We start from the raw sequence: 20,449 nt of genomic DNA on the forward strand, positions 1-20,449 counted from the left end.
GCAACAGACTGGTGTCCTGACCAGGGTGTTCCCTGCCTCTCACTCAATAAAACTGGGATAGGTTCCAGTCTTCCCGCAACCCAGATAAGGGATAATGCAGGAGAGAATGACTGATAACAGGCAGAATGAAATGTTGGATTCAGGTCAAATCACTGATAAGAGGTCAAATAATCAAACCAGTTGCTGTTGCTTATTGATTCTTCAATAAACATTCACTCTTCTTCAGACACAGGATTTCAACCAACAATCCATGACACCCATAAATAAACACAATGAATTAACTTTATTGAGTGATTCGTAACAAGACATACAAACATTCAGATCTCTGGGTCATTGTTAGGCTGTAAAAGAGCAGAGATGACAAGATGACAATAGAATTAGGATCAATTTGTTCATCATTTGATGTGATCCATAAGGACTGAATACCTTTCCTGTTTTCTCCTGCAATCTGGTGGATGATCTCTTCCAGCTTTGGCGCCACGTCATCAAGTTGTTGGGGTGACAGACGGACGGCGATCTCCACGGTCTTATCCTGAATTAAAGTATTTTTAAGTCATGTTCTCTTTGAATGTGCACAAATATCTTCACCTGAGGGAGCTGTTGGGCGGTGTCTTCTTCAAACGGACCCTCTTCTGATCGAGGCTCCAGCATCTTTTTCTGAGCCAACTCCTGTCAAAACATCAGAGATAAACACGGATTTCTATATCTAAAGACCGATGTATTTTCAAATAAATAGCAAGTGCTTGAGGTTAAACAAATTGTGTCAAGTTAGGGAACTATTTGTGTTTTACAAGTACAGGGAGGACATACAATTACAGAATGTGTTAACTAATTATCAAGGCTAACAAGTAATATTCGTATTTTTGTTTCATTTAAATTGTATGGAATTGAATATTTTCTTTTGAATTAGGTTTCAATAATTCCATGATTTTCTTTCAGTTAAATCGTTCTTGTTCTTGTATGTAACTTTGTTTTTATAAGTCAATGTGAGGTCTGAAGGTGTGTAGTCAAAAAGAGAGAATAAAGGTTGGTTTTCGTTTCCACATCACTACAACTCTTATTTTGGGAAATAAGTTTTTTATCATTTATTTGAAATAACATCATAAAGATTAGTTTAAATTGAATCTCATTTAAGTAAAGTTTTTTATTTTTACCAAGTAAGGAACTAATATTATTAATTTTTCAAAATTCAAAATTTTCGATCCTTTTCTGTTTCTTTATTTTCCCGCACAGTACCTTAGTTGTGTCTTCACGTTTGCTAACTTATTAAGTGTCTGTCATTGGCCTTCATTTGCTGCCTAGTTCACCTAATGGGTGTGTCTGCTCTGATATGAGGTCAGATAGATTAACCTTACAGACGCATCATGAGTCATAAAGCTTTTCTAAAATAGCAATCAGGTATTATGGTCGTCCTCACAAGCTGAGAACATCCGTACCTTCATCTCCATTATTTCCTTTGGACTAAAAAAGGTGATGTGTCCTTCTGTCCTCTCCACCATCGTCGCCACCAGGCAAGCGAGGACCACGCAGACGGCCAACACTCCACGCATGCTCATTGTCCTGTGATCTGGATGAACCCACACGTGCACACTCATGAGTACTGTTAGGGTCATGTACAGGGATGTCAAAAGAGTCAGTAGCTGCAATGCAGGAAGTGACTCGTGTTTTAACATCCATTAAAACCCGGAAGCCAGGCACAAAAGTTGTTTAGAAAACATGGGACAGTCCATGTCATTATGTAAGTCAGAGGTCGACTGCAGATAGGGGGAAGAGCTGGAAGTAACAATCAGCTCCTTTCTCAGGAAAGATAGGCAACAGGATTAAACCGGCTTCAGGGGTAATGTGAGCGCAGAAAGACGGAATGGATATTAGCACAAAAACAACACATTTGAAATACTTACATGGTGGTTCAGCTTCAGTACGGAAGGATGAGGTCCAGTGGTGTGACCGTCACTAAGTCCAGGCAGCCTTTATATCGTGACCTCTCCCGAGCTCTTCACTGTCCTCCCTCACATCCTGCTCAACAGGCTCCTTGGAGTGCTCTCAGCCCGGCTCCTGGAAACACAGATGGTCGTCAGGAATCTGCTTCTTGATAATAACACCAGTAGGAGCGACGTTAAGTGATGCACACACGTCCTATTTTCAACATTATCTGTGAAAGATGGACAGAACAGTGTCAACGGACTGGGATTCAAATCAATAATTTCACTTTCATGTCAGTTCTATTTTTTTTGTGTTAGAATGCTGATTATTTATAAAACGCTTTTATCAAAGTGACATCTTAAGACATTTTTATTTGTTGAGGCTTTTCCTTGATTTTCTGGAACTCCTGTTTTTGTCTCTGTGTTATCTTGACCATTAAAGTATATATTTTATTGAGTATTGTTTTGATTGTTTAAGCGCTTTGTGACCCTGGTCTGGAAAAACGCTCGATAAATATAAATTACTTACTTACTTACTTACATTCCAGAGTCTGTTTACCATCATTTAGTGGCTAAACAACTAGACACAAAATCCATTTACTAACCTCACAATACTGACAATAGAATGATAGAAAAAAATATTTTGTTTTCATTCATTTTGAGTAAACGTGATGTATAAAAAGGTGTGTTTGAGGTCGTAATAATCAAAGACTTTGCCCAATTTTTTTTTTAGGCAATGAGCCATTTGGCTGAAAGGATTGGCCATAAATTCCATCCTTTGAGTAGTAAATTCAAGAAAAGGTGACATTTATGACCTCTCAGATTTATTTCTGGATGCAGATGCGCTCACATACATATGTTCCTTGGAAACCTGACGACTCTGAAGAACTTGAGTCATTCTGTTTCCTGAATATGACACTTTACTTCTGCTGAGGATGACGTCTCAGGCTGAAACTGTCAAAAGTTCCAAATGATTTACGGTGTAAGCACGGTTTTTGTATTTAATCACAGTAAACAAAAGTCCTGACAAGTCAGAGTGTACTTAAGAAAAAAGGACAAACATAACATGACAATGCTTAAGGATACAGCATATTTGAGAGCAATGTTTGTTTTGATCCTACTTTATGTTTAGCAAACTTTTTGTCCAAAGTTTACATGTCCTTCCTGAACTTATCCAACTACAGGGTACTTCATGATAAAAAGGGAGTCTACTACTCAGAGATCATGCCAAAGTGTGGAAATGTGAAAATTAGCAAACATTGTATAAATACAAGGTTCATTCATCTGCATATATTAGTATTTAGTTCATTAAATTAATACTAATAATCCTTATATATGTATTATATTTTTCCTCAACTTATTTATCTAGTATTTTGCATTTGGTACATTTTCAAGACAAGTTGGCATCTCATGCAAACTAGGGAAAACGCTTTTTTCGTTTTACAAAACGTGAAAGTGATGTGGGTATCACACTAATGCAAGGCTCACTGAGTTATTTTTTCAATCATCGCAACTTAATGTTGCGCCTTCTCCCACCACAGAGCTGATGAAGCGATCTGCCCCAGGGCGAATCGTGACTCTGAGTTCAATGAACCACTGTAAGGGCAAGGTTGACTTCTCTCACTTCAACGGAGAGAATCTTTCGTATAGAAGGGATATGGTTTACAACCACACCAAGCTCACCAAGTTGCACAACGTCATCTTCACCAACGAGTTTGCCCGTCGACTCCAGGGCACAGGTGAGTTGCGAAAACTGAAGGCACAAGAAGTCCATGTTTTATCTAAAGACTAGATTAATGCTGACTCCTTATATTTGTGTGATGTTTGCAGTAGTTGAGCACATACAAAAAAAAAAAAAATTGTATTGTTCATTTTTCATAAATAAGTATTAAAATATTATTTTCTCTTCATTTCATTTCTTTCCTCTTGCTTGCACAAGTCGCGCACTGCTTCCAGGATACTACATTTACGTTAGAGCTTCATCCAATCATATTTGAGCAGCCGGTCATGTCTTACCCGAGGCCTTCAGTTGTTTCAGAGATGGCTCTTGTCCTTTGAAATCAACGGCAGCCGAAGGATTGTGATAACCAATCCGATTCGAATTGGTGACACAACGTCAGCGCTTTGGAAGCTACCCGTGTCAAAGCTTCCACGACGCTGAACGCGTTGAGTACGTTGAACAAGTGACTAGTCATGTCCTCTGATTGGATAGCACTGAGACTCGTCGCATGGAGCTGAAACGTTGATTTGGGTTCATTCAACTGTTTGATTTTCAACACACAATGGCTGAAGAGCTTGATCTGGTCAAGAAAAGCTGGAAGTTGTTAAGAAAGTTTTCACAAGCTTCACAAGCTTCTAAGGATTTATTTATTTCCTCCATGAACAACGTGAGTAAATTAATTTTTTTCTAAATAATGTTGGGCTTTATGGACTCAATAGTGGTGCTTGTGTGTGTATGTCGCTTCAGTGTGTGTTTGTGTTTGATGCTAAAGTGCGTGTGTGTTTGTCGCTGAACCGTGTAGTGTGTCGTGTGTGTCGTGGCCATGGAAACCACACAGACCGTAGTCGGAGTGATATTTTGATATAATGTACTGATGTTGTGTTTTAGAATCCCTTATTAGTCCCGCGAGGGGAAATTCAACCATTCACACATACTGATGGGAGTAGGCATGCACACTTGCGCCAAGTTCACCATCAGGAGCAATCAGGGTGAAGTGTCTTGCTCAGGGACACAACGACACAAGCTTGTCTGGAGCTGGGATTGAACCTGCAACCTTTTGGACTGCAGGCAACCACTCTACCATCTGAGCTATGTCGCCCCTATGTGTTCATTTGATGATAAACATCTAATTGACCTATGACAGTACACAGTCAGATCCTTGGGGTGTATAAATAACCTTAAAGTAGTTATTGAGGTGGATTCATTCAAACGTGCGCCACTGAAGGCCTACTGTATGTGTGAAATGCACGGCCCGCCACTGATCAATTCTCAATAGCAAATGAGAATCTGGATTCTCACGTCTCAACTTTTCATGTCATTACTGTAATGAACTATATTCAATGGAAACCGTCTTTGAGAGCTAATCCCCCCCCAAGGATCTGTGTCAACATTCCTCCTTGTTAAGACAACACCAGATCAGGTGGAATATGCATTTCACCAACTTTGCCTGAGTAATCACAGCAGGAAGGGTGATAGTTCGAGGCAATAAGTTCCATTAGCCCGAGTTTCCAAAGCAAGAAGGGTAAGGCATTTGGGAAACGGTCGAGCTGAACCTTCAGTGACCAGGTTAACAACACTTCATGCAAGACTCTTCCCAACAAGATCAGATAAGAGGAACTTTATGGCTTCCTGCAGATGCAGAGTCTGTGAAAATGCTATTCACCGCTGAAACCATTAACAGATGTCTTCACAGGCAAAATGTGTGTCTTGGATAATATTCATTGAAATGTTTATTACCTGCTTAAAGAAATATACTTGTAAGTGAATGGAGCTACGTGCAAGGTGTTTGAAGTTATCAAAATGAAGAAAGAAATCACATATGAAATGTTGAGTGATCTGCTCTCATGTTTATTTTGGTTTATTGTGTTATGTTTTGTTTTGCCATGCACTGGATGTATGTATTGTTGAATGACGTCATTGTCGTCAATTTACCGCACCGCGGACACTTTATGTTAAATAGGCGTGTACTCGCGTGACGTGTGTTGTTGCAAATGTGATTGTCACAGCTGCTGACGGGTGTGCTAACGGAGCTGTGACACAGCTAGAATAAAAGCTACAAACAAAGAACAATTGTTTTCCCTTCCTCGCAATATTATGGAGCAAGACTCAAGACGAGCAACAGGTTATGGGCCCAGCCGCAACATTGGAGGAAGATGGCAAAGGTTAGTCTTTGACGGAGATGAAAACAATTACGAGTTGTGGGAATTAAAGTTCCTCGGCCACCTGAGGCAAATGGGACTGAAAGACATCATACTGTCAGATGATCCCGACGAGGAAAAGAATGAAGAATGCTATGCAGAACTAATACAGTTCCTAGACGACACAAGTTTGTCGCTCGTAATGAGAGAAGCTGCAGACGACGGCAGCAAGGCTCTCGGAATACTGCGCAGTCACTACGCCAGCCAAGGTAAACCCAGGATAATTGCATTATACACGGAGTTGACATCACTCAAGAAGGATCCAGAAGAGACGGTCACGGATTATATCATCCGAGCTGAGAAAGCTGTGACGTCACTCCGAAATGCAAAAGAAGTTATAGGCGATGGACTAATAATCGCCATGATTTTGAAGGGCCTCCCAGAGACATACAAGCCATTTGCCATACATATTACACAGAGCAGTGACGACTTAACGTTTCAACAGTTCAAGAGCAAACTCCGAAGTTACGAGGAGACAGAGAAGTTTGACTCCAAGCCAAAATCAGACATCGTGATGAAAGTGAATGTATCATCGGTGATCTGCTATGGATGTGGACATCGCGGACATTTGGCCAGAGACTGTCGGCAAAAAGCAGCATCGAAGTGGTGCAGTTACCACAGGAGCTCCACACACACCGACGAGACGTGCAGGAGGAGAACAAACAGAGATGGCGCAAAACAGACAGCGGAGAAGCAGCGATATGACGAGGACGAACAAACATTTGCTTTTACCGCGACTACAGCAACCATACGAAGGAATGGGCTGATGGTGGACTGTGGAGCTACGTCACACATCATAACAGACAAGGACAAGTTTACTCGCTTTGATGCGTCGTTTGACCCGGCCAAACACTACATGGAGCTTGCTGATGGAAGACGGAGGAACAGGGTGGCGCTCAAGCGAGGTGACGCAGAGGTGATGATACAGGACTCCAAGGGAAAGTGGGTCACAACCACACTGCAGAGAGCCTTATACATCCCAACGTACCCCCAGAGCATCTTCTCCGTGAAGGCAGCAACAGGTAACGGAGCCAAATTGACATTTGCAGAGGGACAAAATGAACTTGTTGCTAAAGTTGGTACATCTTTTCCTCTAGAGACACTTTATGTTAAATAGGCGTGTACTCGGGTGACGTGTGTTTTTGCAAATGTGATTGTCACAGCTGCTTACGGGTGTGCTAACGGAGCTGTGACAAAGCTAGAATAAAAGCTACAAACAAAGAACGATTGTTTTCCCTTCCTCGCAATATTATGGAGCAAGACTCAAGACGAGCAACAATAAGAATTGAATTAATCGTTATCAAAACCTTCATTTTGTTAATACTTATCCTAAATCTGTCATGTTTGGTGTCGTGGGAAAATAATCTAGAAAGGACAAATCGTTTTTTAAAGCATTTTTAATGTACATATGATTTTTCTTGTGTGACAAGAAGGAAAGACAACTGGGAAGATGAGAAGGAGGAGGAGGAGGTGTCAGTCTGGAGGATCCTTTTCCCGCCGAAGAAACGTCAACCAATCATAAGGGTTTGCCCCTTTTTTACGATCGCTGAGTTTCAGCATAAGAACTGTGTTCAACTTAGAGAAAATCGTGTTGTTTCCTCCAAAAGAGAGAGCATACCTCTTAACATCAGGGTGTACCTCGTAACATCAGAGTTTATGACCTCACGGGTGATAAACTGGATCATCACCAACTTTGCCTTCAAGACGAAACTCCGGCCTCCTGACTTCAGCTCCTGCAAGCCCAAACTGAGGACCGCGCTGAAGGACCCGCTTCCAGCATCCTTCCAGACTCCTCAAAGTTTTCATGAGTCTTTTTAATCTTGACCAGACCGGTCCGATTATTCCAATATTCGCAGCACGTCTCCCCGACTGCGAATCTCCATCAAGAAGCAAGCAACCCGTGAATCATCCTTACCTCCGGTAAGAAGCAAGTGTTCCTGACTTTCCCTCAGCGAAGAGAATATTCCAGGCGTTCAGAGCTGTTCACGTGAGGTGTCTAAAACCAGGAAGCAACTCTGTGATTCATCGAAACGTTCGGTGGACCGAACGCCATCGCTTGGCCCCCTCGTCGAAAGAACTTTGATCCCCTCGTTCCTGACTGTCTCATCCTCATCGTCATCTCCTTCATCCTCACCTCCAACTCCGTTGGCATCCACTCGCTTGCCACCTTCATCTGGTCTCCAGCTGCTGTCTAAACCTCCATTCAACATCTACCGTCAAGTAAGAAGCTGATCACTTCATCTTGAACAAATTGATTTGTGTCTGGGTTGTTTAATATGCGGGTAGTCCAGTAAGACTTCGTACATGATTCTTTTCCCTTTTCCGTTTTTATTCTCGGTTCCGAAACTTACCATAACATACTCATTTTTTTCATTCATTATTCATTCCTTTTTAAATAAATGTATAAAACGTCACGTCGTTGTTCGCGTCTCTATTCTGGTGTAATTAACGGTCAATTTAAGAGCCTCTTACTCAGTAAAGAACAGATAATCACGACAAAAAGTAGTAAACTTCAGTTAAATGAGATTGATTAAAACTAGTGTTTCATAGTTAATTAATAAGGCCAATTAATTCATTATTATCCACGTAAATTTAATAGTTTCCCTTGCACTATAAAACAAGGGTAGTGTCCCTTTTCTTCAGGTAAATCTTACCTAGAGGCAATTTTAAAGTTAAATCTACCAGAACTTAGATGTTCTGAAAATAAACCTTTTTATAAGGAATATAAAACGACTACAAGCTTACAGCGATAACAAGGATAAACTCCCTCTTGGAGGCAAAAACCTTAAAAGGACCAGGGTCCTGGCAGGCAGTCTCCTTCCCAACTGATCAGGCCGATTGCAAATGTATATTCAAATGTGTATCCCGTTAAGGGATAAAGCGGTAGAAAATTAATGAATGAATGAATGATATCAGGCAGAATTAAATGTTGGATTCAGGTCAAATCACTGGAGATAAATAAGAGGTCAAATAATCAAACCAGTTGCTGTTGCTTCTTGATTCTTCAATAAACATTCACCCTTCTTCAGATCAGGATTTCAACCAACAATCCATAACACCCATAAACGAACACAATGAATTCCCTTTATTGAGTGATTCGTAACAAGACATACAAACATTCAGTTCCCTGGGTCATTGTTAGGCTGTAAAAGAGCAGAGATGACAAGATGACAAAAGAATTAGGATCAATTTGTTCATCATTTGATGTGATCAATAAGGACTGAATACCTTTCCTGTTTTCTCCTGCAATCTGGTGGATGATCTCTTCCAGTTTTGGCCCCACGTCATCCAGTTGTTGGGGTGACAGACGGACGGCGATCTCCACGGTCTTATCCTGAATTAAAGTATTTTTAAGTCATGTTCTCTTTGTATGTGCACAAATATCTTCACCTGAGGGAGCTGTTGGGCGGTGTCTTCTTCAAACGGACCCTCTTCTGATCGAGGCTCCAGCATCTTTTTCTGAGCCAACTGCTGTCGATACATAAGAGATAAACACACGGATTTCTATACCTAAGAACGGATGTATTTTCAAATAAAATAGCAAGTGCTTGAGGTTAAACAAATTGTGTCAAGTTAGAGAACTATTTGTGTTTTACAAGTACAGGGAGGAAACACAATAACAGAATGTGTTAACTAATTATCAAGGCTAACAAGTAATATTCTTATTTTTGTTTCATTTAAATTGTATGGAATTGAATATTTTGTATTGAATTAAGTTTCAATAATTCCATGATTTTCTTTCAGTTAAATCGTTATTTTTCTTATACGTAAGTTAGTCATGTGAATTATATTTGTTAACTAATTATTTGTTACCTATTTATTTAATTTTTAAAAAAGCCAGTCCTTTAGTAGAAGATTTTATCCAAGAGTATTATATGCATCATTGAGATAAAATCAAACAAAAGCAACAAGTCACAAATAAATTAAACTACCCTGATGTAAGCTAAACAATATGATGATACAAAGAGGTATTTATTTATTTCAAGTCAAGGTGAAGTCTGAAGTCTAACAAGGTGCTGTCATTGGCCTTCAGCTGCTGCCTAGTTCACCTAATGGGTGTGTCTGCTCTGATATGAGGTCAGATAGATTAACCTTACAGACGCATCATGAGACATAAAGCTTTTCTAAAATAGAATCAGGTATTATGGTCGTCCTCACCAGACCCGGCGGCATGAGCATGTTGTAGCTCAACTCTTTAGTTACTTTCATGAGAGAACACACAACAACGCCAACAGCAATCCGGGATTAAAAAATATGTTCGTTTATTATCTTCTCCTATCTCTCAACACACAGAACAGCACACCCAAGTGGTCATTAGGTTCCACTACAGTTATTGTTATCATTTGACATTAATGGTTAAAGTTGCTTTCAGAGTCAATCATTTGTTTTGGTTTTTACTATGAACATCCGTAATACCCTGACAAGAAAAAGTAACAAGGAGAGCGCCATCCATGAATATATTATGGAGTGAATATTTTTTATGAAAAATTGCTGGCTATTGGAAAAAAAATAGCCAGTTTTAATAAACAGCCAGTTTTAATAAACAGTTTTAATAAACTTTCAATTATGTTTTACTTTTCCTTACCTTACCTTACCTTATGTCTACTGAAAACACAAGCACTGAAGTCAACCTGAACCCTGGAGTGAACATTCAAACTGAGAGAGGCAGCTGCAGCTAAAACCTTTACTTGAACTCACCAAGACACCTGCCTTGGACTTGGGCTCGGTTCAGTGTTTTTATTGTACCTTTTAAAAACAAGGCTCTGGTCATTTGGTGCCCTTTAAAAAAACATATTTTTCAGCAACTGGGCTTCATCAAGTAGTCAAACAGATCACACATCACACCTAACATGATTTTGTTCAATGAGGTTAAAACTTATTTGATGGTTCAATCCAGTGTTCAGGTTGACTTCAGTGCTTATGTTTTTAGTAGAAGTGAAGCTGTTGTGCTTTAGTTTAATAAATGGACACAGCACTAAACTTTGTTGTTGGTTGTACGTTTTTTTTTAACTTTGGGATCAACCGTCACTTTTTAGTTATTTAATTATTTCTCCGTACTGTGCGAGTCGACCCAGAGCCATTGTTCAGCCTGAAGCCAATACGTTTTTAGGTTGAAAAGTTTGCCCACCTGAAAAAAATGTAATGTACCCCCCTTAAATGTTTTTCTGCTGCCGGGTCTGGTCCTCACAAGCTTAGAACGTCCGTACCTTCATCTCCATCTCCATCATTTCCTTTGGACTAAAAAAGGTCATGTATCCTTCTGTCCTCTCCACCATCGTCGCCACCAGGCAAGCGAGGACCACGCAGACGGCCAACACTCCACGCATGCTCATTGTCCTGTGATCTGGATGAACCCACACGTGCACACTCATGAGTACTGTTAGGGTCATGTACAGGGATGTCAAAAGAGTCAGTAGCTGCGATAGAGGAAGTGACATTTGAGTAAATTGTTTTAACATCCATTAAAACCCGGAAGCCAGGCACAAAAGTTGTTTAGAAAACATGGGACAGTCCATGTCATTATGTAAGTCAGAGGTCGACTGCAGATAGGGGGAAGAGCTGGAAGTAACAATCAGCTCCTTTCTCAGGAAAGATAAGCAACAGGATTAAACCGGCTTCAGGGGTAATGTGAGCGCAGAAAGACGGAATGGATATTAGCACAAAAACAACACATTTGAAATACTTACATGGTGGTTCAGCTTCAGTACGGAAGGATGAGGTCCAGTGGTGTGACCGTCACTAAGTCCAGGCAGCCTTTATATCGTGACCTCTCCTGAGCTCTTCACTGTCCTCCCTCACATCCTGCTCAACAGGCTCCTTGGAGTGCTCTCAGCCCGGCTCCTGGAAACACAGATGGTCGTCAGGAATCTGCTTCTTGATAATAACACCAGTAGGAGTGACGTTAAGTGATGCACACACGTCCTATTTTCAACATTATCTGTGAAAGATGGACAGAACAGTGTCAACGGACTGGGATTCAAATCAACAATTTCACTTTCATGTCAGTTCAATTTTTTTTGTGTTAGAATGCTGATTATTTATGAAACGCTTTTATCAAAGTGACATCTTAAGACGTTTTTATTTGTTCAGGCTTTTCCTTGATTTTCTGGAACTCCTGTGTTTGTCTCTGTGTTATCTTGACCTTTTAAGTATATATTTTATTGACTATTGTTTGGATTGTTTAAGCGCTTTGTGACCCTGGTCTGGAAAAGCGCTCGATAAATATAAATGACTTACTTACTTACTTTCCAGAGTCACCATCATTTAGTGGCTAAATAACTAGACACACAAAATCAATTTACTAACCTCACAATACTGACAATAGAATGATAGAAAAAAAAATTAATAATAATCGTAATAATCAAAGACTTTGCCCAATTTCTTTTAGGCAATGGACCATTTGGCTGAAAATATTGGCCATAAATTCCATCCTTTGAGTTGTAAATTCAAGAAAAGGTGACATTTATGACCTCTCAGATTTATTTCTGGATGCAGATGCGCTCACATACATATGTTCCTTGGAAACCTGACGACTCTGAAGAACTTGAGTCATTCTGTTTCCTGAATATGACACTTTACTTCTGAGGATGACGTCTCAGGCTGAAACTTTCAAAAGTTCCAAATGATGTACAGTGTAAGCACGGTTTTCGTATTTAATCACAGTAAACAAAAGTCCTGACAAGTCAGAGTGTACTTAAGAAAAAAGGACAAACATAACATGACAATGCTTAAGGATACAGCATATTTGAGAGCAATGTTTGTTTTGATCCTACTTTATGTTTAGCAAACTTTTTGTCCAAAGGATGATGAGGGTCAGACACACTGTCTAACGGATTATTTAAATTTCTGTTTGGACGTTGTCGCCCCTTCTAAGACTGTCCGCTGTTACCCTAATAATAAACTGTGGGTGACAAAGGAGGTCAAGGATGTCCTTAACAGGAAGAAAGTGGCTTTCAGGAGCAGAGACAGGGACGCCATGAGATCAGCTCAGCAGGAGGTGAAGCGATGCTTGAGGGAGGCAAAGGACACCTACAGGAGGAGGTTGGAGGAGAAGCAAGAGAAATAGAGAGAGTTCTGGGATGGTGTTAAAACCATCACTGGACACAAGACCAAGGCCTCTCTGACTGCAGTGGACACGGTGGAGGAGGCAAACGGACTGAACAACTTTTTCAACAGGTTTGAGCAGGTCACTCACCCTCACTGCTGCCCGCCTCAGGACCTGCCCCACCTTCCTGTGCCCCCCCCCCCCAGCTCCACACAACCACTTCCCAGCTTCACCTCACTCCAGGTACACGATGTACTTCGGAGGATTCGTCCAGGGAAGGCTGCTGGACTGCTGAAGACCTGCGCTGCTGAACTAGCTGAGCCACTCCAGCTTGTCTTCAACCTCAGTCTACGTCTGGGGAAAGTACCAACTCTGTGGAAGACTTCCTGTATCGTTCCAGTCCCGAAAAAGATCAGACCGAGCGTGCTGAACGATTACAGACCGGTGGCACTGACTTCGCAGTTGATGAAGACACTGGAGCGGCTGGTCCTCAAACATCTCAGGCCACAAGTCCAGCATGCGCAAGACCCCCTGCAGTTTGCCAACCGGCCAGCAGTTGGTGTGGAAGATGCCTTCACCTCCTGCATCGGACCTACTCCCACCTGGATAAAAGCGGTTCAGAGAGGATCCTGTTCCTGGACTTTTCTAGTGCTTTCAACACCATCCAGCCCACTCTGCTGCAGGACAAATTGACACAGATGCATGTGGACCCTGGTCTGGTCTCCTGGATTACGGATTATTTTACTGATAGACCACAGTATGTCAGGCTGAAGGACATCACGTCTGACACTTTGGTGTGCAGTACAGGAGCACCTCAGGGGACAGTACTGGCCCCTCTTCTCTTCACCATCTACACTTCAGACTTCTGCTACAACTCAGAGCTGAGTCTCGTCCAGAAGTATGCTGATGACACTGCCATTGTTGGATGCATCAGGGACAACAGCGAAGACGAGTATAGGAGTCTGATATGTGACTTTGTTGACTGGAGTGAGAGGAACCACTTGCAGCTGAACACCTCAAAGACCAAGGAGCTGGTCCAGTGTCCATTAGAGGTGTGGAGATAGTTGACAACTATAAGTACCTCGGTGTGTGGCTGGACAGTAAACTGGACTGGTCCTGCAACAAGGACCATGTATATAAGAAAGTTCAGAGTAGACTGTACTTTCTGAGGAGGCTTCGATCATTTAACATCTGCAAGAAGCTCCTCTGCATGTTCTACCAGTCTGTGGTGGCCAGTGTCCTGTTCTATGCTGTGGTGTGTTGGGGTGGGAATGTGTCCAAGAGGAGTGTCAACAGGTTGGACAGGTTGATCAGGAGGGCTGGCTCTGTGGTTGGAATGAAGCTGGACTCACTGGTGACAGTTGCTGAGAGGATATCATTGAACAAACTACTGTCCATCATGGATGATGACAGTCATCCTCTGAACACTGTCATCAGTGAGCAGAGAAGCAGAATGAGTGCACGAATGCTCCTACCCAGGTGCAAAACAAATAGACTCAGGGACTCATTCATCCCTCGGGCTATTAAATTGTACAATTCTGAGTTCGGGGGCAGGAGTGGAGTGAAAGTATCTGGATGTTCTGTTCCATGTTAGTCTCTGTATCTTTGTCTTTGTTGTTTTTCTTTCCTTGACCTATGTCCTTTGTCTTTGTCTTTAGACTTAGATTGTGTCATCTTGTTCTTCCTCTTTATGTTCTTCTTATTTTATTTTTTATGTATTATTTTTTATTGTTTATGAAAAATTGCTGGCTATTGGTAAAAAACAATTTCCCAAAGGAGACCTCCTGAGGGATCAATAAAGTTTTACCTTACCTTACCTTACCTTAAATTGTACAATTCTGAGTTCGGGGGCAGGAGTGGAGCGAAAGTATCATGATGTTCTGTTCTATGTTAGTCTTTGTATCCTTTGTCTTTTTTATTTTTCTTTGATCTATGTTCTTTATCTTTAGACTTAGATTGTATCATCTTGTTCTTTCTCTTTATTTCTCTTTGTTGTTGTTCTTATTTTTATTTTTATTAATTTTTTGTGAAAAATTGCTTTATTTGCTGTGGCTATTGGAAAAAACAATTTCAATAAACGATCAATAAAGTTCTACCTTACCTTACCTTATGTCCTCATCTAACTACAAGGCAATTCATGATACAGAAGGGGAGGGTGATTCTTATGTCGAGAAGAACTTTTTTTTTCTTCTTCAAGTTAAAGAATTTCCCCTGGATTTGAATCGAACCAACCATTTCAAATAATTTATTTTAAGTATAACATTAAATTAGGTTTATAAATACAGACGTTGTCGCGTAGCTTGCAGCTATACAGGTCTCGCGATATCTCGCGGGACTTGGCTCCCACTAGAGAGTTGAGGTGGCGCAACTCTTTCCATTCCCAGCCCTGCAGCAGACGAGACTGGACGTCTGTCTCCTGCGTGCTCGCGATCATGGTGAGGACTCTCGCTATCTCTCTCTTTTAAATCGCTGTTGTTATTCTACCAGCTTTCGAAACAGACGAAACGTGAAGCGTATTTTTTTTTAAACTTTAGTGTCGGTAACACGTGTTTCCTAGGGCGTCACGTGACCTTGCGTACACACGTACATCTACATCCTCCTTTCTTTAAATCTAACACACACTTTGTTGGCGTTACCAGATTAGTTTGAACGTATGTTTAATCGTAAATGCACATCTTGTGATCTTTGGCACCACGTGGTTGTTAATCGCCCTCGTGTTCCTCCACAGGTGATCATGCATATTTTGTTCGAGCATGCCTCTGGTTATGCTCTGTTCGCAGTCAAAGAAGTGGAGGAGATCAGCATGCTTCTGCCACAGGTGCGTGTACTTTTGGCCTCCGTCCTGGGGTCCATTTAGAGACGTTTGCTAACCGTGTGTTTGTGTCAGGTGGAGGCTAGTGTGCTGAACATCACAAAGTTCAACAGCATGGTCAGTCTTGCGGCCTTCTTTCCGTTCAAGTCAGCACAGACCGCCCTGGAGAACATTAATGCCATTTCTGAAGGTATTTATTTTTTACAAGAGTTGTTAACTTTGTGCATTCCTCAGTTGTGGTGATGTTTCAATATCTGTCAATCCACTGAAATTACCGTGTTGACTGCTTTTATCAACCCTGAACAACTGAGGGCACATTTGTGTTGACTTGCTTTACTTTAGTACCTTGATAAGGTAAGGTAGAACTTTATTGATTCCTCAGGAGGTCTCCTTCGGGAAATTTACAGCAATTCTTCATAAAAAAGAAATAAAAATAAAAAGAACAAGAACAAAGGGAAATGAAGAGGGAACAAGATGATGCAATATAAGTATAAAGAACGTAGATCAAAGGGAAATAACAAAGACAACATGGAACAGAACATCCAGATACTTTCGCTCCACTCCTGCCCCTGAACTCAGAATTGTACAATTTAATAGCCCGACGAATGAATGAGTCCTTGAGTCTATTTGTTTTGCACCTGGGAAGGAACATTCATGCACTAATTCTGCTTCTCTGCTCACTGGTGACGGTGTTCAGAGGATGACTGTCATCATCCATGATGGACAGTAGTTTGTCCAGTGAATGCATATATAACATATAATTTTATAATCTTCTTGCTGTCTGGGGATCTTAAAATGTTTTTTTTGTTCAGGCATCGTTCATGAGGACCTTAAGTTGTTCCTGGAGACGAACCTTCCTCGCTCTAGAAAGAAATCCGTTTTGGGAGTTTCCGATGCAAAGATTGGAGCAGCACTGCAGGAAGAATTTGGCGTTTCCATCCAAACCAGTGGTGTCGTGGCTGAGCTTGCCAGAGGTGTGTGACAGTCGTTTTTTTTTAGTGTTTCCTTAAGAGAAACGAGCTTGAATAATAAAAGGCTGATAAAAGTGGCGTTATGATGCAATGTCATAATCCTGACACTCATGAGGGTTTTATACTGAAAATCTGAACCGCCATTTAAGTCTGATTCCTGTCCTCGTTTTCACGCTGATGCAAACAAACCTCTGTGGCCTCCTCTCAGGTGTGCGTCTGCACTTTCACTCCCTGGTGAAGGGTCTGACCGCGCAGGCCGCTTCCAAAGCCCAACTGGGTCTCGGTCACAGTTACTCCAGAGCAAAGGTCAAGTTCAACGTCAACAGGGTCGACAACATGATCATCCAGTCCATCGCCTTGTTGGACCAGCTTGACAAGGACATCAACACTTTCTCAATGAGAATTCGGTGAGTTTTTATGTGAAGGTCATGGTGTCATTTCTATCCTCCCAATAGAACTTGTACTAAATATTTTTGTTTTGTTCTCCAGCGAGTGGTACGGTTACCACTTCCCAGAGCTGATCAAGGTTGTTCCAGAAAATGCCTTGTACTGCCGTCTGGCTCAGCTCATCGGCAACAGAAAGGAGCTGTCGGAGGAGAGTCTGGAGGCTCTAGAAGAGGTGGTGATGGACGCGTCTAAAGCTCAGGCCATTCTTGACGCCTCTCGCTCCTCTATGGGTGAGCTCTTTTCTGGTACTTTGTGGGTACTCCAGTTCTTAACCCCTTTTATTGCCCACCTTGGAATGTGCGGTATCCTCGGTGACTAACACAGGGGGGAAGAGAAGCTCTCCCATAAACCTGTAGTGAAAGGACAAACCTTCTCTGCGGATCCTGTCGGGAGAAACACAATTTCTTTTCAGTCATTGACGTGTTAGATGTTAGAACTGCTGCTTTAGCTTGTCCGTTTGTCCTGCAGGCATGGACATCTCTCCCATCGACCTCATCAACATCGAGATGTTCTCCAAACGGGTTGTGTCTTTGTCTGAATACCGACTGGAGCTCCAGGAGTATCTGCGCTCCAAGATGAGCCAGGTGGCTCCAAACTTGGCGGCTCTGATCGGAGAAGTGGTGAGTGTCTGTAACTGTTGTTGCTAGTTTTGTGGACCGATGATGTTTCAAACCAAATCTGTCAATCCCCTGAACCTCTGTGTTGAGAACTTCCGCTGGTGCTGATGGTCCATAGAGCACATCTTCATAGCTTTGCATCTTATTTTGATTGGTGTTGCATTAATGTTCATCTTCTCTCAGGTTGGTGCTCGTCTCATCTCCCATGCTGGCAGTTTGACCAACTTGGCCAAGTACCCGGCCTCTACCGTCCAGATCCTGGGAGCAGAGAAGGCCCTGTTCAGGTACTTGGGCAGCCCCTCCCTGCTGGGGAACGGAGTGGTTGCGGTGATGGCAGGGCTGGGCAGTAGCAGAGCAGGGTGACTGGACATGTCTAGAGTGATCCCTCTCACCCATGTGCACCCCACAGTCTGAGCAACCACTCTCATCACAGAGGTAGTCAGATGTTCTAGGTTACCTTTTGGAATCTGTTGGTCGCTCTTCTGGACGCCTTGGTTTGTAGCTTTGAAACACTCTTATTCCCACAGAGCTCTTAAAACCAAGGGCAACACCCCAAAGTACGGCCTGATCTTCCACTCCACGTTCATTGGACGCGCAGCAGCCAAAAACAAGGGCCGCATCTCCCGTTACCTGGCCAACAAGTGCACCATCGCCTCACGCATCGACTGCTTCTCAGGTCAGAACATGGAGTTGAAAAATGAGCATTGCAGATCCACACAAGGCAAATATTTAGTCGGCAGCATTCATCCTAAAGGTTGATGTTGAAAGTCTTTTATCCTGATGCAAACATGGCTGTGTTGTGTCTTTCTGCTGCTGACTGTAGTTTGTTTTGTGCAGAGATACCAACCAGTGTGTTTGGGGACAAACTGCGCGACCAAGTCGAGGAACGCTTGACTTTCTACGAAAGCGGGGATCTTCCGCGGAAGAACGTGGACGTCATGAAGGAGGCGGTGGAGGAGGTGAGATTATTGACTTTGGGTGACGCTGGTTCTAAACTTTAGTGCTGCAAGTGATGACAGCTTCTGCCTGATATCACTGAGGGTTACAACTGATTTAATGATCTTGATGCAGAAACTTGCAAAGAATCCTTGTGCATTCTAACTTTACTGGACTGATGCATTGATCCATTTCCTCACAGGCTACCACTATTATTGCAAAGAAGAAAAGAAAACTGGCAAAGAAACTCAAGCTGCTAGAGGCTAATGGAACCGGTGAAGCAGAGGTAAGGCTATAGTGAGTGCTCGACGCACGTTTTTATTTTGAGGTTGGACGGACTGTGGTCCAGTCTTGGTGTAAGACATGCCAGATCAGACTGACTCCGAACCATTGGCTGGTCCACAATAATGGTCCTGATCACTGAAGAGGGTCAAACATGACTTTAGTGTCATCTGACTTCATTCTGTTGATGCTGACGTTTTCTTCTTCTTCCCCCAAAGATGGAGACTGAAGCGAGGGGATCGGAGACTCCGAGAAAGAAGAGGAAGAAGGTCAAGGCCGCGTAGGTAAGTTGATGCTCCGCATGTTGCAAAAACTGAAGGGACAAGAAGTCAATGTTTTATCTAAAGACTACATTAATGCTGACTCCTTTCATTTGTGTGATGTTTGCTTATAGGTGTCACCGCAAACTCTGTCCACCCCGGTGTTGTTGTGTCGGAAGTGATGAGACATTACATCTTCAAACTGCCCAGCCTATTTTTCGAGGTGAGAAGAGCCATTCCACGCAGATGATTACAAAAGTTTGCAGCAGTTGAGCACATACAAAAAATATATTGTTTGTTTTTCATAAATATGTATTAAATGATTCTTTTCTCTTCATTTCATTTCTTTCCTCTTGCTTGCACAAGTTGCGCACTGCTTCCAGGATTGTACGTTCATGTTAGAGCTTCAGCCGGTCATGTCACCCGAGGCCTTCATTGAAATCAACGGCAGCCGAAGGATTGTGAACCATATTCAAATTGGCGACACAACATCAGCGCTTTGGAAGCTACCCGCGTCGCAGCTTCCACGACGCTGAACGGGTTGAACACATGACACGTTCATGCCCTCTGATTGGATAGCACTGACACTCGTCACATGGAGCTGAAACGTTAGTTTAGGTTCATTCAACCGCTTGATCTGGTCGCGGATATACTTGCAAAGCAATTTTCAAGAAAAGCTGGATGTTAAAGTTCTTTCTTTCAAGCTTCTAAGGATTTATTTCCTACATGAACAACGTGAGTACATTTTTTTAAATGTTTTTTTTCCTAAATAATGTTGCGCTCAATAGTTGTTTGTGTGTTTGATGCTAAAGCGCGTGTGTTTGAATTCTCGATAGCAAATGAGAATCGTGACTTGATTATTTTTCAGAAGTGGTCCTCTTGAACCGCTCTAGATTCTCACGTCTCAACTTTTCATGTCGTCATTTATGGTATAAGTCACTGACCACATGTTTTCCATTTCAGTCAGCAGAGGAAGGGGCCTTCAGCTCAATCTACTGTGCGGTTGCAGAGGAAACTGAAGGAATAACGGGAAAATACTTCGACAGCGACTGCACTATGGTCCTTGCAGCCCCGTTAGCTCGGGATGGCGCTCTCGCCATCAAGGACTTTGAATACTGCGAGAGGCTGACCTCCAGGATGTGGCAGGATAGTGGAGAAAATACTGAGCCTGTAACATTTAAGGGTGCAAACATTAAAAACGTAATATTATCATTCACTTGGCTACGATTTGTCATTAAA

At 42.1% G+C, this 20,449-nt stretch overlaps 3 protein-coding genes and 2 non-coding genes across 8 annotated transcripts; 3 read left to right on the forward strand and 2 right to left on the reverse strand.

Moving 5' to 3' along the window:
* Positions 1 to 43: 43 nt before the first annotated feature.
* LOC148070861 (uncharacterized) lies at positions 44 to 2,057 on the reverse strand. The gene is made up of 5 exons (XM_087801118.1): positions 1,902 to 2,057; positions 1,437 to 1,567; positions 589 to 669; positions 420 to 532; positions 44 to 110 (listed from the first exon to the last, which is right to left on the reverse strand). The coding sequence occupies exons 2-5, from the start codon at positions 1,554 to 1,556 to the stop codon at positions 44 to 46; spliced, it is 381 nt and encodes a 126-aa protein (XP_087657244.1). The 5' UTR covers positions 1,557 to 1,567; positions 1,902 to 2,057.
* A 6,878-nt stretch (positions 2,058 to 8,935) lies between these two features.
* On the reverse strand, positions 8,936 to 11,725 carry LOC148070862 (uncharacterized). 2 transcript variants are annotated; one of them, XM_087801250.1, is made up of 5 exons: positions 11,528 to 11,725; positions 11,048 to 11,184; positions 9,231 to 9,308; positions 9,069 to 9,174; positions 8,936 to 8,983 (listed from the first exon to the last, which is right to left on the reverse strand). In XM_087801250.1, exons 2-5 carry the CDS (start codon positions 11,171 to 11,173, stop codon positions 8,979 to 8,981), a joined length of 315 nt encoding a protein of 104 aa, XP_087657376.1. In that variant the 5' UTR covers positions 11,174 to 11,184; positions 11,528 to 11,725; the 3' UTR covers positions 8,936 to 8,978. The 2 variants fall into 2 exon arrangements, with proteins under 2 accessions (XP_087657376.1, XP_087657375.1); XM_087801249.1 differs by having other exon boundaries at positions 9,231 to 9,311.
* A 3,496-nt stretch (positions 11,726 to 15,221) lies between these two features.
* On the forward strand, positions 15,222 to 20,310 carry LOC148070863 (nucleolar protein 56-like). 3 transcript variants are annotated; one of them, XR_015712918.1, is made up of 15 exons: positions 15,222 to 15,320; positions 15,614 to 15,703; positions 15,773 to 15,887; positions 16,510 to 16,671; positions 16,877 to 17,075; positions 17,158 to 17,345; positions 17,584 to 17,735; positions 17,916 to 18,016; positions 18,260 to 18,408; positions 18,570 to 18,691; positions 18,871 to 18,954; positions 19,169 to 19,234; positions 19,345 to 19,433; positions 19,577 to 19,945; positions 20,174 to 20,310. XR_015712918.1 is itself a non-coding variant. In XM_087801044.1 (13 exons), the coding sequence occupies exons 1-12, from the start codon at positions 15,318 to 15,320 to the stop codon at positions 19,232 to 19,234; spliced, it is 1,431 nt and encodes a 476-aa protein (XP_087657170.1). In that variant the 5' UTR covers positions 15,225 to 15,317; the 3' UTR covers positions 19,345 to 19,545. The 3 variants fall into 3 exon arrangements, 1 of the variants encoding a protein (XP_087657170.1); XR_015712917.1 differs by having other exon boundaries at positions 19,577 to 20,306; XM_087801044.1 differs by lacking the exons at positions 19,577 to 19,945; positions 20,174 to 20,310 and having other exon boundaries at positions 15,225 to 15,320; positions 19,345 to 19,545.
* Positions 17,397 to 17,516, forward strand: LOC148070864 (small nucleolar RNA SNORA26). Its single transcript, XR_015712953.1, has one exon. It is a non-coding gene; the product is annotated as a small nucleolar RNA SNORA26 (small nucleolar RNA).
* On the forward strand, positions 18,737 to 18,801 carry LOC148070865 (small nucleolar RNA SNORD57). The gene has a single exon (XR_015712961.1). It is a non-coding gene; the product is annotated as a small nucleolar RNA SNORD57 (small nucleolar RNA).
* Positions 20,311 to 20,449: the final 139 nt, after the last annotated feature.

Source organism: Callionymus lyra, chromosome 10 (assembly GCF_982586985.1).
Source record: "Callionymus lyra chromosome 10, fCalLyr1.hap1.1, whole genome shotgun sequence".
Lineage (NCBI taxonomy): Eukaryota > Metazoa > Chordata > Actinopteri > Syngnathiformes > Callionymidae > Callionymus > Callionymus lyra.